This window comes from Dermacentor andersoni, chromosome 6 (genome assembly GCF_023375885.2).
Source record: "Dermacentor andersoni chromosome 6, qqDerAnde1_hic_scaffold, whole genome shotgun sequence".
NCBI classification, from domain to species: Eukaryota; Metazoa; Arthropoda; class Arachnida; order Ixodida; family Ixodidae; genus Dermacentor; species Dermacentor andersoni.
In genome coordinates, this window is record NC_092819.1 from 149,725,309 (window position 1) to 149,742,835 (window position 17,527).

Consider the following 17,527-nt stretch of genomic DNA (forward strand, 5'->3'; position numbering starts at 1 on the left):
ACCCTTAAAATGCACAAGGTGCATGTCATGGGTATTGTGAGTGCAAAGCCTAAAAAGTATCAGTTACTTAGAAGCTTTAAAAAACATTGCTCATACAAGTACGCAGCCATCATTCGCAATGCTTCCCAGTGGCCTGGGAGAGGCACCGAGTTCACTTTTAGATGAAATAGGAAAAATCTTAAAGGGGCCCAGAACCACCCTCGGGCCTCGTGAAAAAAAGAAAAAACTGTCCGGGGATAGGACATGCTGCTGTGAACATCTCAGCCTAGTGTTGCAATCGTGCGCGTCGCGTGGACCTCGCAAGCTGAACGCGAAGTCACCTTTCTCTCAAACGCTCTTTTTTGAACAAAAGCCTGCTCCTCAGTCTGGGCGCTCATGTCGCATCGTGTCGTTCACCCTTCTCTCTCTCTCTCTCGATATATATATATATATATATTGTAGTGAAGAGCAATGCCCGGCGCTGCAGACACATCGCCAGTCGTCCGGGAGGCGCGAGCTCGAGATTGCCTGGGCTGCTCTGGCTGAGACACGCTGCCTGCTGCTCTCTTGTACCGTATTCGTATAAGAATATATAGATTGTACTGAAGGCACTGGGCAGTGGGCATGGTGCTGTTGTGCTGGTGCAAGAGAAGAAGACGACGAGAAGTGCTTGCTTCCCCGTTACGATATAGCGCCGACCTGTTTAAGCCTAGCGCTACAACCTATAACTAGTGACCCTTCTACTAGGCGAACACCCCCGTTGCATTTGGTGGAGGTGCGGGGTCCACGTCTCCCGGCTCAAGCAGTGCCATGACCCCCCTGTGTTCTCCTGTCCTTAAGTCGCCAGGATGGTTACTATATATATATATATATTTCGAGGAGGCTAGAACTAAGCATGCAGGCGCGATGTTCGCAGGGTCTTTTGAGTTCTCCGAGTACATGCCTACTCCATTAGGAAAGCGCATTTTAAGCAAATCAAACTTGTCGCGCACACCTCCGCTAAGCTTTTTCAACGACCACTGACGACGCGCAGTGCAGAGCGCCAGCCCGCGATCGCCTCTTCGAGAACCATTTCACGATCGAAGACACGTTGAACCAGGCGAAAACAAGCAGCGCTCTCGACGCAGAAAAAGCACCGACAAGGAGAGTCTCAGAAATCACAAGCTTCCAAAACAAAATTTATTTTTCGTTTGTTGAAGGAAGGGAGCACCCATTTAAAGGAGTAGGAGCCGCTAGCCTCACGGGTGGCGGGAGGGGTGGGACTGGCGGTCGGAAAAGCTTTGAGTGTGAGGGCATGTCCCCACTAGTTTAGAATGGCATTAAAATTTAAGGCATTAGCAAGTTAATGTCATTTTCTCGACCCGTATGGCACAGGTATCGTTTAATTCCAGCGCTGCATGGTAACACATTATTCTTGCACCACACCACGGTGCCTCAGTGTTTCTTGTCTCTAAAATATGAAATATTAATACGGGTGTCACATGGCGCACTTTTGATCGCGATCAAGCCCGATCCGGATCGAATTTCTCGGTCGTGATTGGCTCATTTGTACAAAATGCGCGAAAGAGCCAATCGCAGTCGAGAATTTCGATCCGGATCGCGATCAGAAGTGTACGTGTTGCACCGGTATTAGATTTTTTCCCACGCTTTGGGCTACATCGTGGCTTTCTGTAAAGTCGCGCACATGCTGCGACTAACTCTCATGGATATAGTACACTGTACCCATGGATGCCACTTTCGCCATTGAAGTTGATAAAATACATGGCGGAACGACTGCCGCAAAGGTTTGTGCAGCGCACAGAATTCAAATTGTACCGACGTGTTCAGGCACTGGTCAAGCTTTCCACATTGCCTAGCCAGCGTTTGTAAAATGCCGCGCCCTATAGGTTAGGGTAATCGCGATACCCTATTCGATCGATTTACCTTCTAGCCAACGTAACCGATTCAAATCACGCACGCATTTGAAACAAAGCCACGTGATCTTATAACAATACTGTGCTTAAATCAGGATACGGTCAAGTGCGCGATAGGTAAGACGGCAAGTACAGCGCATAATGTAGAGCAAAAAAAAATTTTTGATATTTCCGCTTCTACTGCTGTGAATTATAAAATAAACATAAGTGGAAACTGTCGTTGTAATAATTAATTATTTGTCTGCCCTTCCACTACAATGTACAATCCGCATATTTCAAGTGATCATTCACTGCTTGATCAAACCGCTCTCTGCTCGTATGCTGTGATTCTACGTGCCGGTCTTGTTGGCGCAGCTGGAGCAGCGGAGGAAGCGACGGCTGCGGCGGCGCTTGCGGCTGGTACGGCTTGCGTGCGTGCTGTCGCGGTTGTGGCGGTTTGAATGTGGAGACGTACAACGGTGTCCCCCATGAGTTGAGTCGGTAGCCATCCAACTCCGAGCAGCGATGGGGTACCTCAAGTACATTGAGGTAGAGAACTTCAAGTCGTACCGGGGACTGCAGATCATTGGACCCCTGAAGCCGTTCACAGCCGTCATCGGACCCAATGGATCAGGTAAGGCCTAGCGACGACGCAAGCGCGCGCCGGCGATCGCACGCAGCGCGCCCGCGCTTTCGCTGGTTTCGCCTCTGCCTATTCGGAAGTCCACACAGTTTCAATCGGCGGGGTTGGCCGGGTATTGCGCGGTAGTTGCCCGCCGTGTAAAGCTTTCAGTGATTGTTGTTGCTGCCAGCAAGCTCGCTGGAGTTTGTTGGATTTTGTTACAGTCCATGCTGAGCCACAAGGTTTTGAATCGTGACCGAAAGTGAGCGCGTGATTCGATCCGCGTAGATTCGTAAGTTGCACGAAACATGCAGGTGTCCGCTGCATTTAGGGGGACAAATTCAATGGTCTTTCCCAATTCATTTGTCGTTCCTAGCGCTCATTAACGTATGACTGGGTATAATACCCCGTCACACGGGGCACTTCCGATCGCGATCGATCCCGATCGTGCTGGGTCGCGATCAGAAGTGCCTTGTGTGCAGCATAGGTTCGAAAAAAAAAAAAAGGAAAACGCGCTTTCATTACTTTCATGTCGACCAACAGCGATCAGAGCTGGCTTTATAGTAAAGTAATAAAGCGTGACTTTGGCTACCACTGGTGACAGCTTGATATCAATATAGAACAGTCGTATGCCAACGGCCTGATTTATTTCAAAAGTGTGCTGTCCGTTGTTATTTGCTAATGACATTTCGAGAAATGTTAAGTGCCATGTTCACGGCACCCAAACGATAGCCGTACTTGTGTCGTCACTTTGGCAATATCCTGGGAGGAAAACGAACCACTAGTTCATGTGTGAGACCTTTGTATAATCCTGCTTTGCAAGTAATGCATGCCACGTAGCAAGCGAAATGCCTCTGCCTAGTTTTAGCCAACCGTTGCCATGGTTGTGGCAAATCAGTTCTGCGGAAGCACCATATAAAACAGCCTGTTTATAATAGGCTGTTTTGTGTTTCTTGTGTTCAGAATTATGTTTCTTATCAATTTTGTTTTGTCCACATTAATTAGTAATAGTAATCTATGCACACCTGCTGTGTCTTTGAAACATGTGACGGCTGTTTGGATAAATATTTATGCATAGCAGACCCTGCTGCTTTGCTACTTTAAAACTATCGTTCAATCATTTAGATTCAGCATTTGTTACCTAAAGTAAACTTCATATGAAACAAACTTTTGTGCCAGAGCAAGCGGTGGCTTGACAACATCCGCCTGTCTGATGAGTGAATGGGCAGGGAAGGAACATGACAACCTGTGAAGTCATTTGTATCTTTATACAGTAGACTTCCGTTAAAATGAACCCGGTAAAGCAAAATTTTTGGATATCAGGAACAGTGTGTTCACATCTGATTTGGTTTCCCATCAGCCGGGTTCGAAAGAAATTCACTTAACATGAACGATTAATTTGGTTAAACAAAACTTCCGAAGGCTGCCACTGATGCCTGCTACACCTCAGCTAGATGCCCGGATGAGCAGACTTGGAGAAGATAACTATGCTAGCTACATGAGAGGCAAATAGTGTTTCTGTGGGCATGAGCAGCTATGCCAGTGTCGACAATGACAAGGACAGCTGTACTGCAAAGCAAGATTGATGGTGTCCTCCAGGTTTCTCTGCAGGCTGGTAGTTTTGGTGAGGGAGCCGCCCAACAGTGTTCACACATGATGGAGCTGATAATGTCCTAAATCATCTGATAAATAAAAAATTTTGTTTCATCGTAAGGATACTGAAGAATTTCTTAGCAAGCAAAGTGAAATGCAAGCTAACTGCCGCAGTATCTTAGTCACATAGCATTGCACTGATAAGCATGATGTCCTGGGTAGATTCCCAGCCACAGTGGCTGCATCTCAATGGGTACAGAACGCTAACATGCTCATGTAGGTTTAGGTTCACGTTAAAAGGACACTGAAGAGAAATGTCGACCTAGATTGAAAGGTTAGGCTTCTGTAGTAATAAATTCGTCATTTGTAACAAGAACAGAGCCTTTGTAAGCGAGAAAATCAGAAAAATGTTATATCTGAGTGGTACCACCTATTATGGACTATGGTACATCGGATATTACGTCAGTGCTGGATGATTCATAGAGAGCGGCTGGGAGGGAGATCACTTGGCGATTACGTTAGCTTGTCTGTTTTAGCATGGGTTGAGATTCAGGAGCAGCAGCTGAACTTTCGGCTGCAATTTTCTATGCAACAGAATGGTATACTGGCACACAGAAAACAACTATAGACTTCAAGATAAACAATATATTGACCTAGCTCAACCTAATATTTCCTTTAGTGACGTAATTAACCACAGCATGGTCTCATAATCAGGTTGAGGTTTTGGTATGTAAAACCCCAGATATGTATTGAACTGCAATGCCCGTTTTTGTGACATCACACTGGTTTACAGGGCAAGCAAGAATGACTCGGAAGCTGAAGAGTGCTTAAAGCAATGCTTTGCATCACACAAATCCAATAAATGTAGTGTTTTTACACCTGCCTTCTGGTTTTAATGCTGTTCCATTTACAGATTTGCGTTGTAGATATTAGGTGCACCAGGAATAAACATTCTGAGTTTCTTAGTTCATTTCTGTTAAGTTGAGCATTCTGATAAGATAACAGGTTTTTCACAGTCCCTTAATAGTTGTTCTAACAGGAGTCTGTAGTAGTAGTAGTAGTAGTAGTAGTAGTAGTAGTAGTAGTAGTAGTAGTAGTAGTAGTAGTAGTAGTAGTAGTAGTGTAGTGTAGTAGTACAAACCTGTTGCTGAAAAAGCTTTTAAAAAATTTTTTTCTTTTGTAGAATATCATCATTCTCAGTCTGTAGTGATAAAACAGTAATACTATTGAGTAGTTATGCCTGGAGAGTGCTACACATATTGAGCGAAATGGTGCAAATTGTGTGTGATGACAGCACACAGTAAACGACGACACAGAGAAAGATGGGACAAGGGCTCTCCAGCAAGTGAAACTTCATTGGAAGCAAAACATGACGTATACATTATGAACAAAAATAAAATGCCAGTGACACACTAGTGTGGGGCATTTAAAATGATGATTACAAAGACAAGAGCAGTCAAGAAATGCTATCTCTTCCTTTGTCAGAGGGATAGAAGGCTGTGTAACACATACACTTTGCTGTTTGAAAATTCAAAACGCTATAATAATTTCTTGCATGCGTTGGTCTTTGCACCTTGTGATTACGGTGGCGCTACAGAATGCTGATGCACGTCCGCAGTCACCACAATCACTGGCAAGATGGGAGGTTTGTACATATTTCGCAATGTTTTCATTATCATTTAAACAAACATAAACACAGCATCCTGTCTGTCCTGTATACACTCCGCCACATGACAGGCAAGGTATATACGACACCAGTATGACATTCAAAATACTTTCTGTTGGCATAGGACAAACCAAGATGTATGCACTGAAAGATAAGCAGGGTACTATCATCAGCGATCTCAAAGATATAGTAAAAGCAGCGGAAGAATTCTATACTGACCTGTACAATATCCAGAGGAGTCCGGATACCTCAGTTAGAAACGGTAATGAATAGGATACAGAAACTCCTCCTATAACTAGCGATGAAGTCAGAAAGGCCTTGCAAGACATGAAACGAAGAAGAGCAGCAGGAGAAGATGGAATAACAGTAGATTTAATCAAAGATGGAGGAGACATAATGCTTGGAAAACTGGCAGCTCTTTATATGAAGTGTCTATAGACTGCAAGGGTCCCAGAAAACTGGAAGAATGCAAACATTATACTAATCCATAAAAATGGAGATGTTAAATAATTGAAAAATTATGGGCCCATTAGCTTACTCCCAGTATTATATAATATAGTTACCAAAATAATCTCCAATAGAATTAGGGCAACACTGGACTTTAGTCAACCAAGGCAACAGGCTGGCTTCAGGAAGGGATACTCTGCAATGGATCACATCCATTTCATTAATCAGGTTATTGAGAAATCCGCAGAGTACAATAAGCCTCTCTACATGGTTTTCATAAATTACGAAAAGGCATTTGATTCAGTGGAGATACCAGCAGTCGTAGAGGCATTGCGTAATCAAGGAGTACAGACCGTATACCTAAATACCTTGGAAAATATCTAAAGAGGTTCCACAGCGACATTAATTCTGTAGAAGGATCGACATTTGGGCGAGTTGGTACTGGTTGAACATCTTGAAGGGGCAGCGCAAAAAGACGACAGAAGGCAGGAACACACAGGACAGCACTGCCGCATCAGCGCTGTCCTGTGTGTTCCTACCTTCTGTCATCGTCTTCTTGCGCTGCCCCTTCAAGATGTTCAACATTAATTCTACACAAGAAAAGCAGTAAGATACCTATAACGAAAGGGGTTGGACGGGGAGACACAATCTCTCCAACGCTATTCACTGCGTGCTTGGAAGAAGAATTCAAGCTATTAAACTCGGAAGGCTTAGGAGTATGGACCGACGGCGAATATCTCTGCAACCTTGGGTTTCCAATGAGATTTTTCTATTCAGCAAAAAAGAGTGGGGTTGAAGATTAATATGCAGAAGACAAAGATAATGATAAATAGCCGGGCGAGGCAACAAGAGTTCAATATCGCCAGTCAACCTCTAGAGTCTATGACTGAGTATGTTTACCTAGGTCAATTAATCACAGGGAACCCTGATCATGAGAAGGAAATTCAAAGAAGAATAAAAAGGAGTTGGATCACATATGGCAGACATTCTCAGCTCCTGATTGGAAGCTTACCATTGTCATCGAAAAGGAAGGTGTACAATCAGTGCATTTTACCGGTGCTAACATATGGGGCAGAGACTTGGAGACTGACAAGGAAGCTTGAGAACAAGTTAAGGACCGAGCAAAGAGCGATGGAACGAAGAGTGCTAGGCATAACGTTAAGAGACAGAAAGAGAGCGGTTCGGATCAGAGAGCAAACGGGTATAGCCAATATTCTAATCGACATTAAGAAAAAAAAAACAGAGCTGGGCAGGTCATGTAATGCGCCGGTTAGATAACCGTTAGACCATTAGGGTTACAGCATGGGTTCCAAGAGAAGGGAAATGCAGTCGAGGACGGCAGAAGACTAGGTGGAGCGATTAAATTAGGAAATTCGCGGGCACTAGTTGGAATCGGTTGGCACAGGACAGGGGTAATTGGAGATTGCAGGGAGGGGCCTTCGTCCTACAGTGGACATAAAACAGGCTGCTGCTGATGATGATTAGTAGAGCAACCACTGCGTCATTTCTCTCTTCCTGTGTCGTCGTTTACTATGCTCCAATTCTCCCGGTTTGCCATCCTTGTACAAATTATGTGTCATGATAACTTCAGCACAGCATAGACAAAAAACGTTGGGATGTTGCCCTGTGCTGGTCATTGCCCTTGTGTTCCTGTTAATTTTGCACTAGAGTTATGGTGTAAAAGGTGCTCTACTTAATTTGTCCATTCTTCATGGTTCAATTTATGTTGGTGTGTCGGAAAACACTGTTTGTTGCAATCTGACATTTGACTGTGTGCCTGCAGGCAAGTCCAATTTCATGGATGCCATCAGCTTCGTGCTGGGCGAAAAGAAGAACTGCCTCCGTGTCAAAAAGCTCAGTGTAAGTTCCAACATTTCCCCTGTCATGCGATGTGCTGCTAGCACTTTTACATAATTAGGTCGCATGTTCCTTTCCTTGTTTTTAAAAAAACAACTAGCAAAAGTGAACAGGATGAATTATTGTGATGAAGTACAGTTGATTCGCCATAGTAGCTCAATGGCTATGCCGTTGTGCTGCTGAGCTTGAGGTCGAGGGCGCGATCCTGGCTGTAGCTGCCGAATTCTAATGAGGTTGGAATGCAAGAACACTAGCATACTCAGGTTTAGGTGCACATTAAAGTACCCCAGGTGGTTAGAATTAATCTGGAGGCCCTCCGCTACGCCGTGTCTCATATCATGGATTTGGCACGTAGGACCCCAGAATTTAATTTTAACTTGAAGTATAATTGCTGCGAGCAATGCATCACTGTGGTCTCCTTGCCTGTTCAGTTTACTTCTTTGTTCCCCACTCGTAGAGGACACTGAAGCAAAAAGTCGTTTGATGATGCCTCAGTGCCTGCTATACTGTTGGCATTGTAAAAGTAGCACGCAAATGAGTGGGGAAGAAAAAAGAATAGCATAGATTCTCAAAATAATGCAAAGCAGTATACCAAATGAAATAAAAAGGCAAAAAAGTTCAGCGACGATTACGATACTTCCTAATGTGAAATTTGAGTGCAGTTCTAAATGTGTTTTCATTTCGCTATATATTGAGCCATCACACTGATCAGCGCGCCGACTGACAGAGCCACGACATGCGGCACTATATATAGACAGGCCACACAGTTGTCGGGAAGCGGCAACTGCAGCTTATGCAACTGTAATCTTTACCGGGAAATGCTTGCGGCGAATGCTGTGCGGGAAGGCGCGCTTTCTGGTTCTTTGTTCTCCCTGGCTGGCCGGCGCCATGGATGCGCGGACGTGAGCGCCATCTGGTGGGTCTTCAAGGTGGCTTCCTTTGTTTTCCTTTTAGGGCACCTAAGAGGAATGGGTGCTTAAGAGCTGTGCTCTGATAGTATGGCAGCACCTCGTAGTCTTGTGCGGCACTCGCTTTTCTCTTCACCCTTTTTCCATACATGGGTATGGAAAAGGGTGAAAGGGCTCCACTTTCCGCCTCATGCTTTCACTGTAGCCTCCTCCACTTCTGCTCTCCTCCTCGCGCTCTATTGCTATTGTCGTTTTTCATTTCCCGTGGTGCTCTGCATTTGCTCTTTCATCCTTTGCTGTGCTCATTCGCTTGGTTACGCCGAGGGAGGATGAAGCACGCCAACGCTCAACACAGGAATGGGCACCTAAGAGCTCCGCTCAAAAAATAATTGCGAGGGGGACAATGTTATTGCATAATTTGTGTGCGTGTTAAAGAGGGACAGAGGTCAGATATATAACTTTTGACCCACTTGTACGATTTCAATTAAAATTGGACACTGTTTATGGCGATGATACAAGGCTGCAGACTAAAGATTATTGCTCCATCCTAATTTTAAAAATAGTATGACTCTTACAGTGTTTATATGGGTACTAACAAAACATATTGTTGCAAAATGTATTTTGTCCTCTTAGGAGGGATTAATGTCTACAATTGCGGAGCTGTTCTTTATATCTCGGAGTGTTTTACATGTAAAAAAAGATATCGATACATTTGTGCATACGACCTAATTACAATAACAGTGATGCTGCTGCTGTGCCAATTGGGCTGAACTGCACTGAGAGCCGAACTCTGCTACATCATACAACATTTCAGCATAATGTGAGAAATCTCTGCCCATTCTGCACTGAAAGGGTGGCTCGCGCTTTCAAAAAACGAAACTATGCCCTCAAGCGCCGTTTTACCGCTCCATCTAAAGAGGCACTGCGTGGACCAGCCACTGCATTAGCTCCACAATGGGCCGATTCAAGGGGTCATGTTGATGTTCCTTCCATGGGTTTCTGTCTATATTCAATACCTTCCACCCCGACACGTGTAAGTTGCTTACGCAACGAGACAACCTCGATTTTCTGGCAGCAGCAAGAGATCGCGCTGACGCCAAGCCAGACTCCGTGCTCCTGTATGACCATTGTGAAATGGTGATCGAAGTTTCAAATGCTGTATGGTGTCTCGCTCGATTTTTTTGATGTAATGCGCACATTGGCGCAGACATGGTGGCCGTGAACTTTTCCGCTATTCAATTTGTTCCGTATCCCCCGCTTTTCTTGGTGTGGCACCCGCCGTGGTTGCTCAGTGGCTATGGTGTTGGGCTGCTGAGCACGAGGTCGCGGGATCGAATCCCGGCCGCGGCGGCCGCATTTCGATGGGGGCGAAATGCGAAAACACCCGTGTACTTAGATTTAGGTGCACGTTAAAGAACCCCAGGTGGTCGAAATTTCCGGAGTCCGCCACTACGGCGTGCCTCATAATCAGAAAGTGGTTTTGGCACGTTAAACCCCATAATTTAATTTTTTTTATTTCTTGGTGTGGCAATTTCACGGCGTAAGAATGGCGTACAATCGCTACCAAGTTTTGGTCGACTCAGCACCATCAAGCAACTTTCATCGTTGGATACTGACAAAGCGCTGCTGGTTAAACCTTGCTGTATCATATCCAGCCATGATGAAATTACGCTGCCAGCCGATGTGGTGGCATGTAGGTTTTCACGGCAAGATGGCCTCCAATATGTTTGGACCAGTAAAGCACTTTTTTGATTGGGCGTGAGATCAAGGCTTGACTGGTGGCCAGAAGCCAAGATTCGGTTCATGGGTGACGTGCTGGCAGCTATAGCGAATGCGTTCGGAAAGATTGTTATTGCGCTTACTGGACGAAATGGCAAAAGCTCGTGTCTAGGCAGAAAGCTCCAAACTGAATTCGTTGATCACAGCCTAATCTGACAGCATTACATGTGCACAGTCATAGATGACGTGCGTATACAGTGCAGTCCACTTATAACGATACCACATATAACGATATATCGGTTATAACGATGGGTCGACATGAGAGTGTCATTTTATGCATTAGGTCTATGGGGAAAAAAACCATTTATAACGATAGGTTATTCACCGCATATCGGATATAACGATCAAAATTTTGCAGTCTGGACGGCGTTTTCCGTGCCAAATAATCGTAACGTTTGCGTTGCTTAGTTCCCTGAAACGAACGATGTCGAGGCGAGGCGATGTCTACCTCCGTAAGTTCGTATCTGCCGCCATTACTGCGCAGCGCGTCTTGCCCCGCCCGCGCACGAGTAGGCGCAGCCAACGTTGGCGCAGCGCGCCACAAGATGGCGCTAGCTGCTTCATGCGCGTCGGCCACAGTCGCTCCGAAAGAGAGAGAAAGAAAAAAAAAGAAGCGACAAGCAAAGCGGCGCGGTGGCGCCCGTCCCGCGTCTCTCTTGCGATAGCAGGCTGACGCCACCGAAGCAGCGTGCAACCAACGGTTCAACCCAGTTCGAAGATGGCGCCGACAAAGCGCAAAGCTGTGTCGCTTGACACGAAGATGGATATTTTGCAGGACTCTCGATGCGGCTTCAAGGTGAGCGCCCTCGTGAAGAAGTATGAGCTCGTCCAGTTAACGATATCAACCATCTTGAAAACCGGGAGCACCGCGATTGTGAAGGCAGGAGCTATCAGCGGCCATTCCGATCAGCGGAAAAGGGGTTAGAGACCCTTTGAACGCCGATGTTGAAGAGGCGCTTTACCAGTGGTTCATCACCAATTGCTTCAAGAAGGCGGGCTTTGTGCGTAAGGACGAACTTCCCCAACCCGGTGGAAGTCGCTGACATAACCGAGCTCTGGGAGCTCGTTCCTACTGGTGACACAGGTGGTGTGTCGAAGGAGGGGTTTTTGACTGCAGACAGTGCTGCCTCGTTCTGCGATGAGGTCACCGACGAGGCGATCGCCGAAGATGTGCTGTCTCGACAGACGCAAAGTTGTGCGACGACGGTGGCGACGGCATCAGCGACAGTGACAACGAAATCGACAGTGGCTCCTTGACCCCGACCACGATGTCCACGCAAAGTGCACTATCGTCGATCGACTCCTTAATTGATTTTATGCATGCTAAAGGATTGCCGCCAGTGTTCGCGCAGCAGCTGGAATCCATGCACACCGCGGTTGTGAAGCTGAAGCTGCCGCAAAAGCAAGTGCAGATTTCGGACTATTTCGGCGCGCCTAATCCTTGACACGGTCATTGGCGCTAGAAATAAAGTTTGTTTTTCACGGCCTACTGTCTACATCATCTATTCTTTAGAGCAAGTAGCGAATTCGAGTTCAGAGCTGCAAAGGTAAAGAGCGCAAACGCGTTTAACTTTTTTTTTTTTTTTGATAACTGCAGTCCAGATATAGCGATCATCGGTTATAACCATCATATTTTTCGTCTTTCTCGATATCGTTATAAGTGGACTGCACTGTATCTGAACTTCACAACGGTGTGCGATGCACATCGAGCTGCATGACGAACGAAAGCGAACTGCTTCGGTAGTGTTGACCCTCGCAGTATTTGATGTAAATGGTTGTCAGTGAATCACAGCATAGGGAAAAATAAGTAAATACTTCATACCACTTGCCGTGCCTTTTCTCAAAAGAGTGCTCCATCTTAAAGAATACGTCTGTAGGAGCAAAATCACGCTGAAGGTTTTCAAAATGCTTCTGAACTCTGCGTGTAAGAAGTCCAAGTGTTTCTATTCTTTTTTTAAGCACTTTTTAGGACACCAGCGCTCCATTGCAGTCCACAGTAAGGACTGTGATAAAGAAAAAAGGGGAGGGGGGGGGTTCATTTTTAGTACTTGAATTTATGAACCAGTGACAACCCACTACTTTCGCATGCATTGCCCAATGTAAAAGCCCCATACGGTACAGTTTGCAATCGCTTTCATAAATTTTCTCCGAAAGACCACTGCTCCGAAATGCATTTTTGGCTGCTCCAAAAGCTGCTCTGCAATGGGTTGGGCCTGTAGCATCACTGTAATAGCAAATTTTTCATTATGAGTAAAAGTCAAATTTAAAAGATATGGCCTCACAGTTTTATTCTGCATAAAGCTCTTTAGAACTGTCCGTCTAATTTAATGTAGAAGCAATAGATTTTGTTAACTTGGATGTGTTGCTAAAAAATGCAAAATGAGGAAATTTAATTGAAAGATCAAAAGCTGCGCCATTTTATTTGTGCTTCACATGTGACTCTTAAAAGCCCTCTGGGACATAAGTAGGGCTTTCTCCTATTAGGCACACTTCTGTGATTATTCGTGCTTTCTCCTCTTTTGTTTACTTTTACACTCTGCCACTTTTGCAGTTGCTCTGGTCAAATACTCTTCAATGCTTTTTTTTCCAAACGGTTTGCTATGTGCATGCCACAAACAATGCCCGACTTCTTAAGCACTCTCTCAGTCTCTTTTGGGCTAGCATTAAATTCTATGACTGCAAGGGCAGTGACCATTTGAAACGCTAGAGCTTGCTGAACAGGTGCTTCCAGGGTCAAGGGAAGACACCATGGCATAGCGACTTGGAAAGCCCTGAGTGTGAGCCTCTTTTGCTTATGGTTGGCTGCCCTCAACAGACTGTGCTTCTTGGCTTCATGAAGTGGTGCTGCTTTCTGAAGGTGTTGCGCATTCTGAGCTTTGAGGCCATTTTACAGATGCAAATATGCACACTAGAATTGGTGAAAGAACCGAGAGCACACCACGCACCAAAACCAATGTTTGAAAATGGTTTGAAGGCGGGAAGTTGCGTGTCCGAGGAAATTGTGTGACAGCACAAAGCCTCATGTGGCAAAACCACAGCCACGTGACACCGTCTGCGCCAATAGTGCCTTGAGTATCGCTTCCTTTGATGTCAGCGACCAAAATTTGTTACTTTTGACTTATTTTCATCTGCCTTTGCACTGCCCTATGCCCTAGCATGCGACTTAATTTGTGAATCACAGTTCAGCAATTTATTTTCTGTGACATTAATGAAATATTTCAAAGAAAAAGAAAACTGGCAGTCAAAGCAGTTAGGCAGTTGAGGAGACCGCAGCGGCAGTGCTAGGCAAAGACCATTATGAATGCGACCACTGGTGTGAGCAGCCCACTGCCACTCCCATTTACCTGATTTCCTTAGCCTTTGCTTGACCCCATTGCACCCTTGATGCCACAGCTTAAGCTTGTGGAAAAGAGAGTAAAATTACCACTACAACAATCGTAGTCACGCCACACCAAACCCTTTTTTTGCCTTGAGTCACGGATACACTTTCAAAATGGTGGTCAGGGCACCTTGATTTTATTTATGCTTTTATTACCACAAAGATCAGGCTGAAACGTTAAGTGAACCTTTTTCAATATTGAAGTCGAAAACTGCAACAAACTTGAAACAATGTCTTTTTGCTGAAAATGTTAATTTATTGCAGCATGTCCCTTTTTATATTTTAATTCTTTGTATCCTGTCATACTGCACATGACTGTATGTTGACTGCTGCCTCTGATTATGCAAACTCATCTATCAAACCTGAGTTCACTTCATGTCCATTCAATATCTGCATCCTTAGAGTGACAATTCACTTTCTTGTTTCAACAGTGAACCGGCATTAAGTGCTTTTGAAGTTCCATCTATCATATACCATGTAGGTGATGGATTTTGTCTCATAGTGAGTGGATTGTGCTTTCTGTGTGGATGCTCATTTGTGGATATACTGCTGGATAGGTATAGTACCCTTCATCATCATCAGCCTATCTTTATGTCCACTGCATGATGAAGGCCTCACCCTGCAATCTCCAATTACCCTTGTCTGGCGCTAGCTGATTCCAACTTGCACCTGCAAATTTTTAAAGTTCATCACCCCACCTAGTTTTCAGCCGTCCTCGGCTGCGCTTCCCTTCTCTTGGCACCCATTCTGTAATTCTAATGGGTCCACCAGTTATCTAGCTTACGGATTACATGGCCTGCCCAGCTTCACTTTTTTCTTTTAATGTCGACTAGAACATCGGCTGTCGCCGTTTGCTCTCTCATCCACACCGCTCTCTTCCTGTATCTTAACGTTACAGGAAGAGAGCGGTGTGGATAGTACCCTTGTGTATCTACAAAAATGGCTACAGAGGCTGTAGCGGCAGATAGACATGTAGTACACCGTGCAAGAAATATGTTCTGGTCTCACATAATTCGAAACAAGACTGGAAAAAGTTCACCTAAGCCCTTGAATTTACAATATCTGCGGGAAGGCCGCTCTTGTGGTGCAGTGTCGATGAAAGTTGCAAATACTGAGAGCAGTAACTTTTTAGGTCCCTACACTTCGGGCCTCGGTTATGTTTGTTGTGAATGAAAGTGTCACTGAGCATTGCATTGTTTGGTGCAGGACCTTATACATGGAGCACCCATTGGACAGCCGGTGTCAAACAGGGCTCACGTGACGGCCGTGTACTGCAACGAAGATGGCACAGAGACCCACTTCACCCGACTGGTGGCCCATTCGTCGTCTGAGTTCCGCATTAACAATGAGGTGTGTGTCTATTGCAACCAGCCATTTCATCCTCAGAATGGCACACTGCGGTTTGGCAGCGGCGTTAATGAAACATTACCTTAGAATTTACTATCTGTTTTGACACTGAATGAATTTCACATCTAGAAGCTACACAATAATTTTAAGCCTTCAAAAACAACTTTGTTTTAAATACAAGTTTGCATTTGGTATCCCTAGACCCGCCAGACCAGCACATCATGAAAGCATTCTTTGGTGCACAATTAATTAATGTTTGTGAGCATGTTTGAAATTTTGTGCAAAAGATGGCTCTTGATGACATGAGCAGCCTTCAGTTTCATGATGTTTCAAGCCTTATGCGGGGCTGTACTCTCGCAATAAAAATTTTTTTAGCACATTTAGCCACTTATTCTTGCTGAGTAATGACAGGGTTTCTACCAACTGGGAAAATTGAGAAAACCGGGAATTCTCTGGGATTTTGAATAGTCTGAAAATAGTCACGGCAACTGTTGTCCTATGCGATTCCTGCAAGCGCATGGTGCGTGCAGCACAAAACACACACGTGCACACGCACACACACACACACAAAAATGCATAGCGTTTCCCATTCTATATGCCCGACTTACAATTACAGGAGGCTGTGCTTTGCCTCAGTGGTGTATCTGCTCTACTTCAGTGCTCTCACATGTCTCGAACACTTCAAGGAATGTAGCTTTGGCTAAACCCTAACAGTGTCCTTGCGTTGTGCATTTGTAGCACTCCACAGTCCATTAAGATCATCAAATCAATCAGAAGAAATAATCAGAAGAATAAGAATGGGCTGGGGTGCGTTTGGCAGGCATTCTCAGATCATGAACAGCAGTTTGCCATTATCCCTCAAGAGAAAAGTGTATAACAGCTGTGTCTTACCAGTACTGACATACGAGGCAGAAACCTGGAGGCTTACGAAAAGGGTTCTACTTAAATTGAGGACGACGCAATGAGCTATGGAAAGAAGAATGATAGGTGTAACCTTAAGGGATAAGAAAAGAGCAGATTGGGTGAGGGAACAAACACGAGTTAATGACATCTTAGTTGAAATCAAGAAAAAGAAATGGGCATGGGCAGGACATGTAATGAGGAGGGAAGATAACCGATGGTCATTAAGGGTTACGGACTGGATTCCAAGGGAAGGGAAGCATAGCAGGGGGCAGCAGAAAGTTAGGTGGGCGGATGAGATTAAGAAGTTTGCAGGAACAACATAGTCACAATTAGTACGTGACCGGGGTAGTTGGAGAAGTATGGGAGAGACCTTTGCCCTGCAGTGGGCGTAACCAGGCTGATGATCATGATGATGGTGATGATGATGATGATGGCAGTCCATTTAAGGTACCATATTCACAATCATTCGCATTTATTTATTTATTTATTTATTTATTTCACGTACTTTCAAGGCCTAAAGGCGTTACAGAAAGGAGTGGAGTCAAAAGAAGAATTAATGCAGTAAAAATGCAAACAAAAAGTATTAACAAAAGATATTAACAAAAGGCATTCTGAACAGTGGTCTCGAAGTTGGTAGAGTCAGTGATGAGTGCGATTGATGTGGGAAGGGGATACTTCCGGGGATATTCCACTCCTGTGTGACACAGCATCTGGTGCGATGCCTCACTGGAATGGCAGGGACATATTGCCAATGACTTCGCCAATTGACATCCACTTCAGCAACATCCTCAAAAGTGATTGACCAAGAATACTGCTCCAGGACGCCTCTGAATTGAAACAGTACTCGGCCAAATGCAGTCAAAGCTCGATATAACGAACCTCGATTTAACAAAATTTGCGATGTAGCAAACTATTTCCATTTCCCAATCTTAGTTTCATTGAAAATGGTGTATACAGTCAACGACGGATTTTTCGGACCCTCTAGGGAACGTAAAAACGTGCGAAAATTCAGGCAGTCCAAAAAAATGAATGCATGCAAAAAAACGCACCCTTTTTATTTTTTTCTCAGATCTACAGGTAAAGGGCGAAGTAACAGGCTTCCGAAACCCTGCCACAGCATCAGTGAAGTGGCTATGAAGTTCAAAAACTCTGTAT

General features: G+C 44.9%; 1 protein-coding gene across 2 annotated transcripts in view; it reads left to right on the forward strand.

The window, feature by feature from the left end:
* Positions 1–2,234: 2,234 nt before the first annotated feature.
* The window catches only part of SMC1 (structural maintenance of chromosomes 1), a 75,050-nt gene continuing 59,757 nt past the window's right edge, over positions 2,235–17,527 (forward strand). For both annotated transcript variants that reach the window (XM_050172260.2, XM_050172261.2), the window contains exons 1-3: positions 2,235–2,505; positions 7,983–8,059; positions 15,329–15,472. In XM_050172260.2, coding sequence (XP_050028217.1) covers positions 2,397–2,505; positions 7,983–8,059; positions 15,329–15,472 — 330 coding nt within the window. In that variant the 5' untranslated portion in view covers positions 2,235–2,396. The remainder of the gene's footprint in view (positions 2,506–7,982; positions 8,060–15,328; positions 15,473–17,527) is intronic.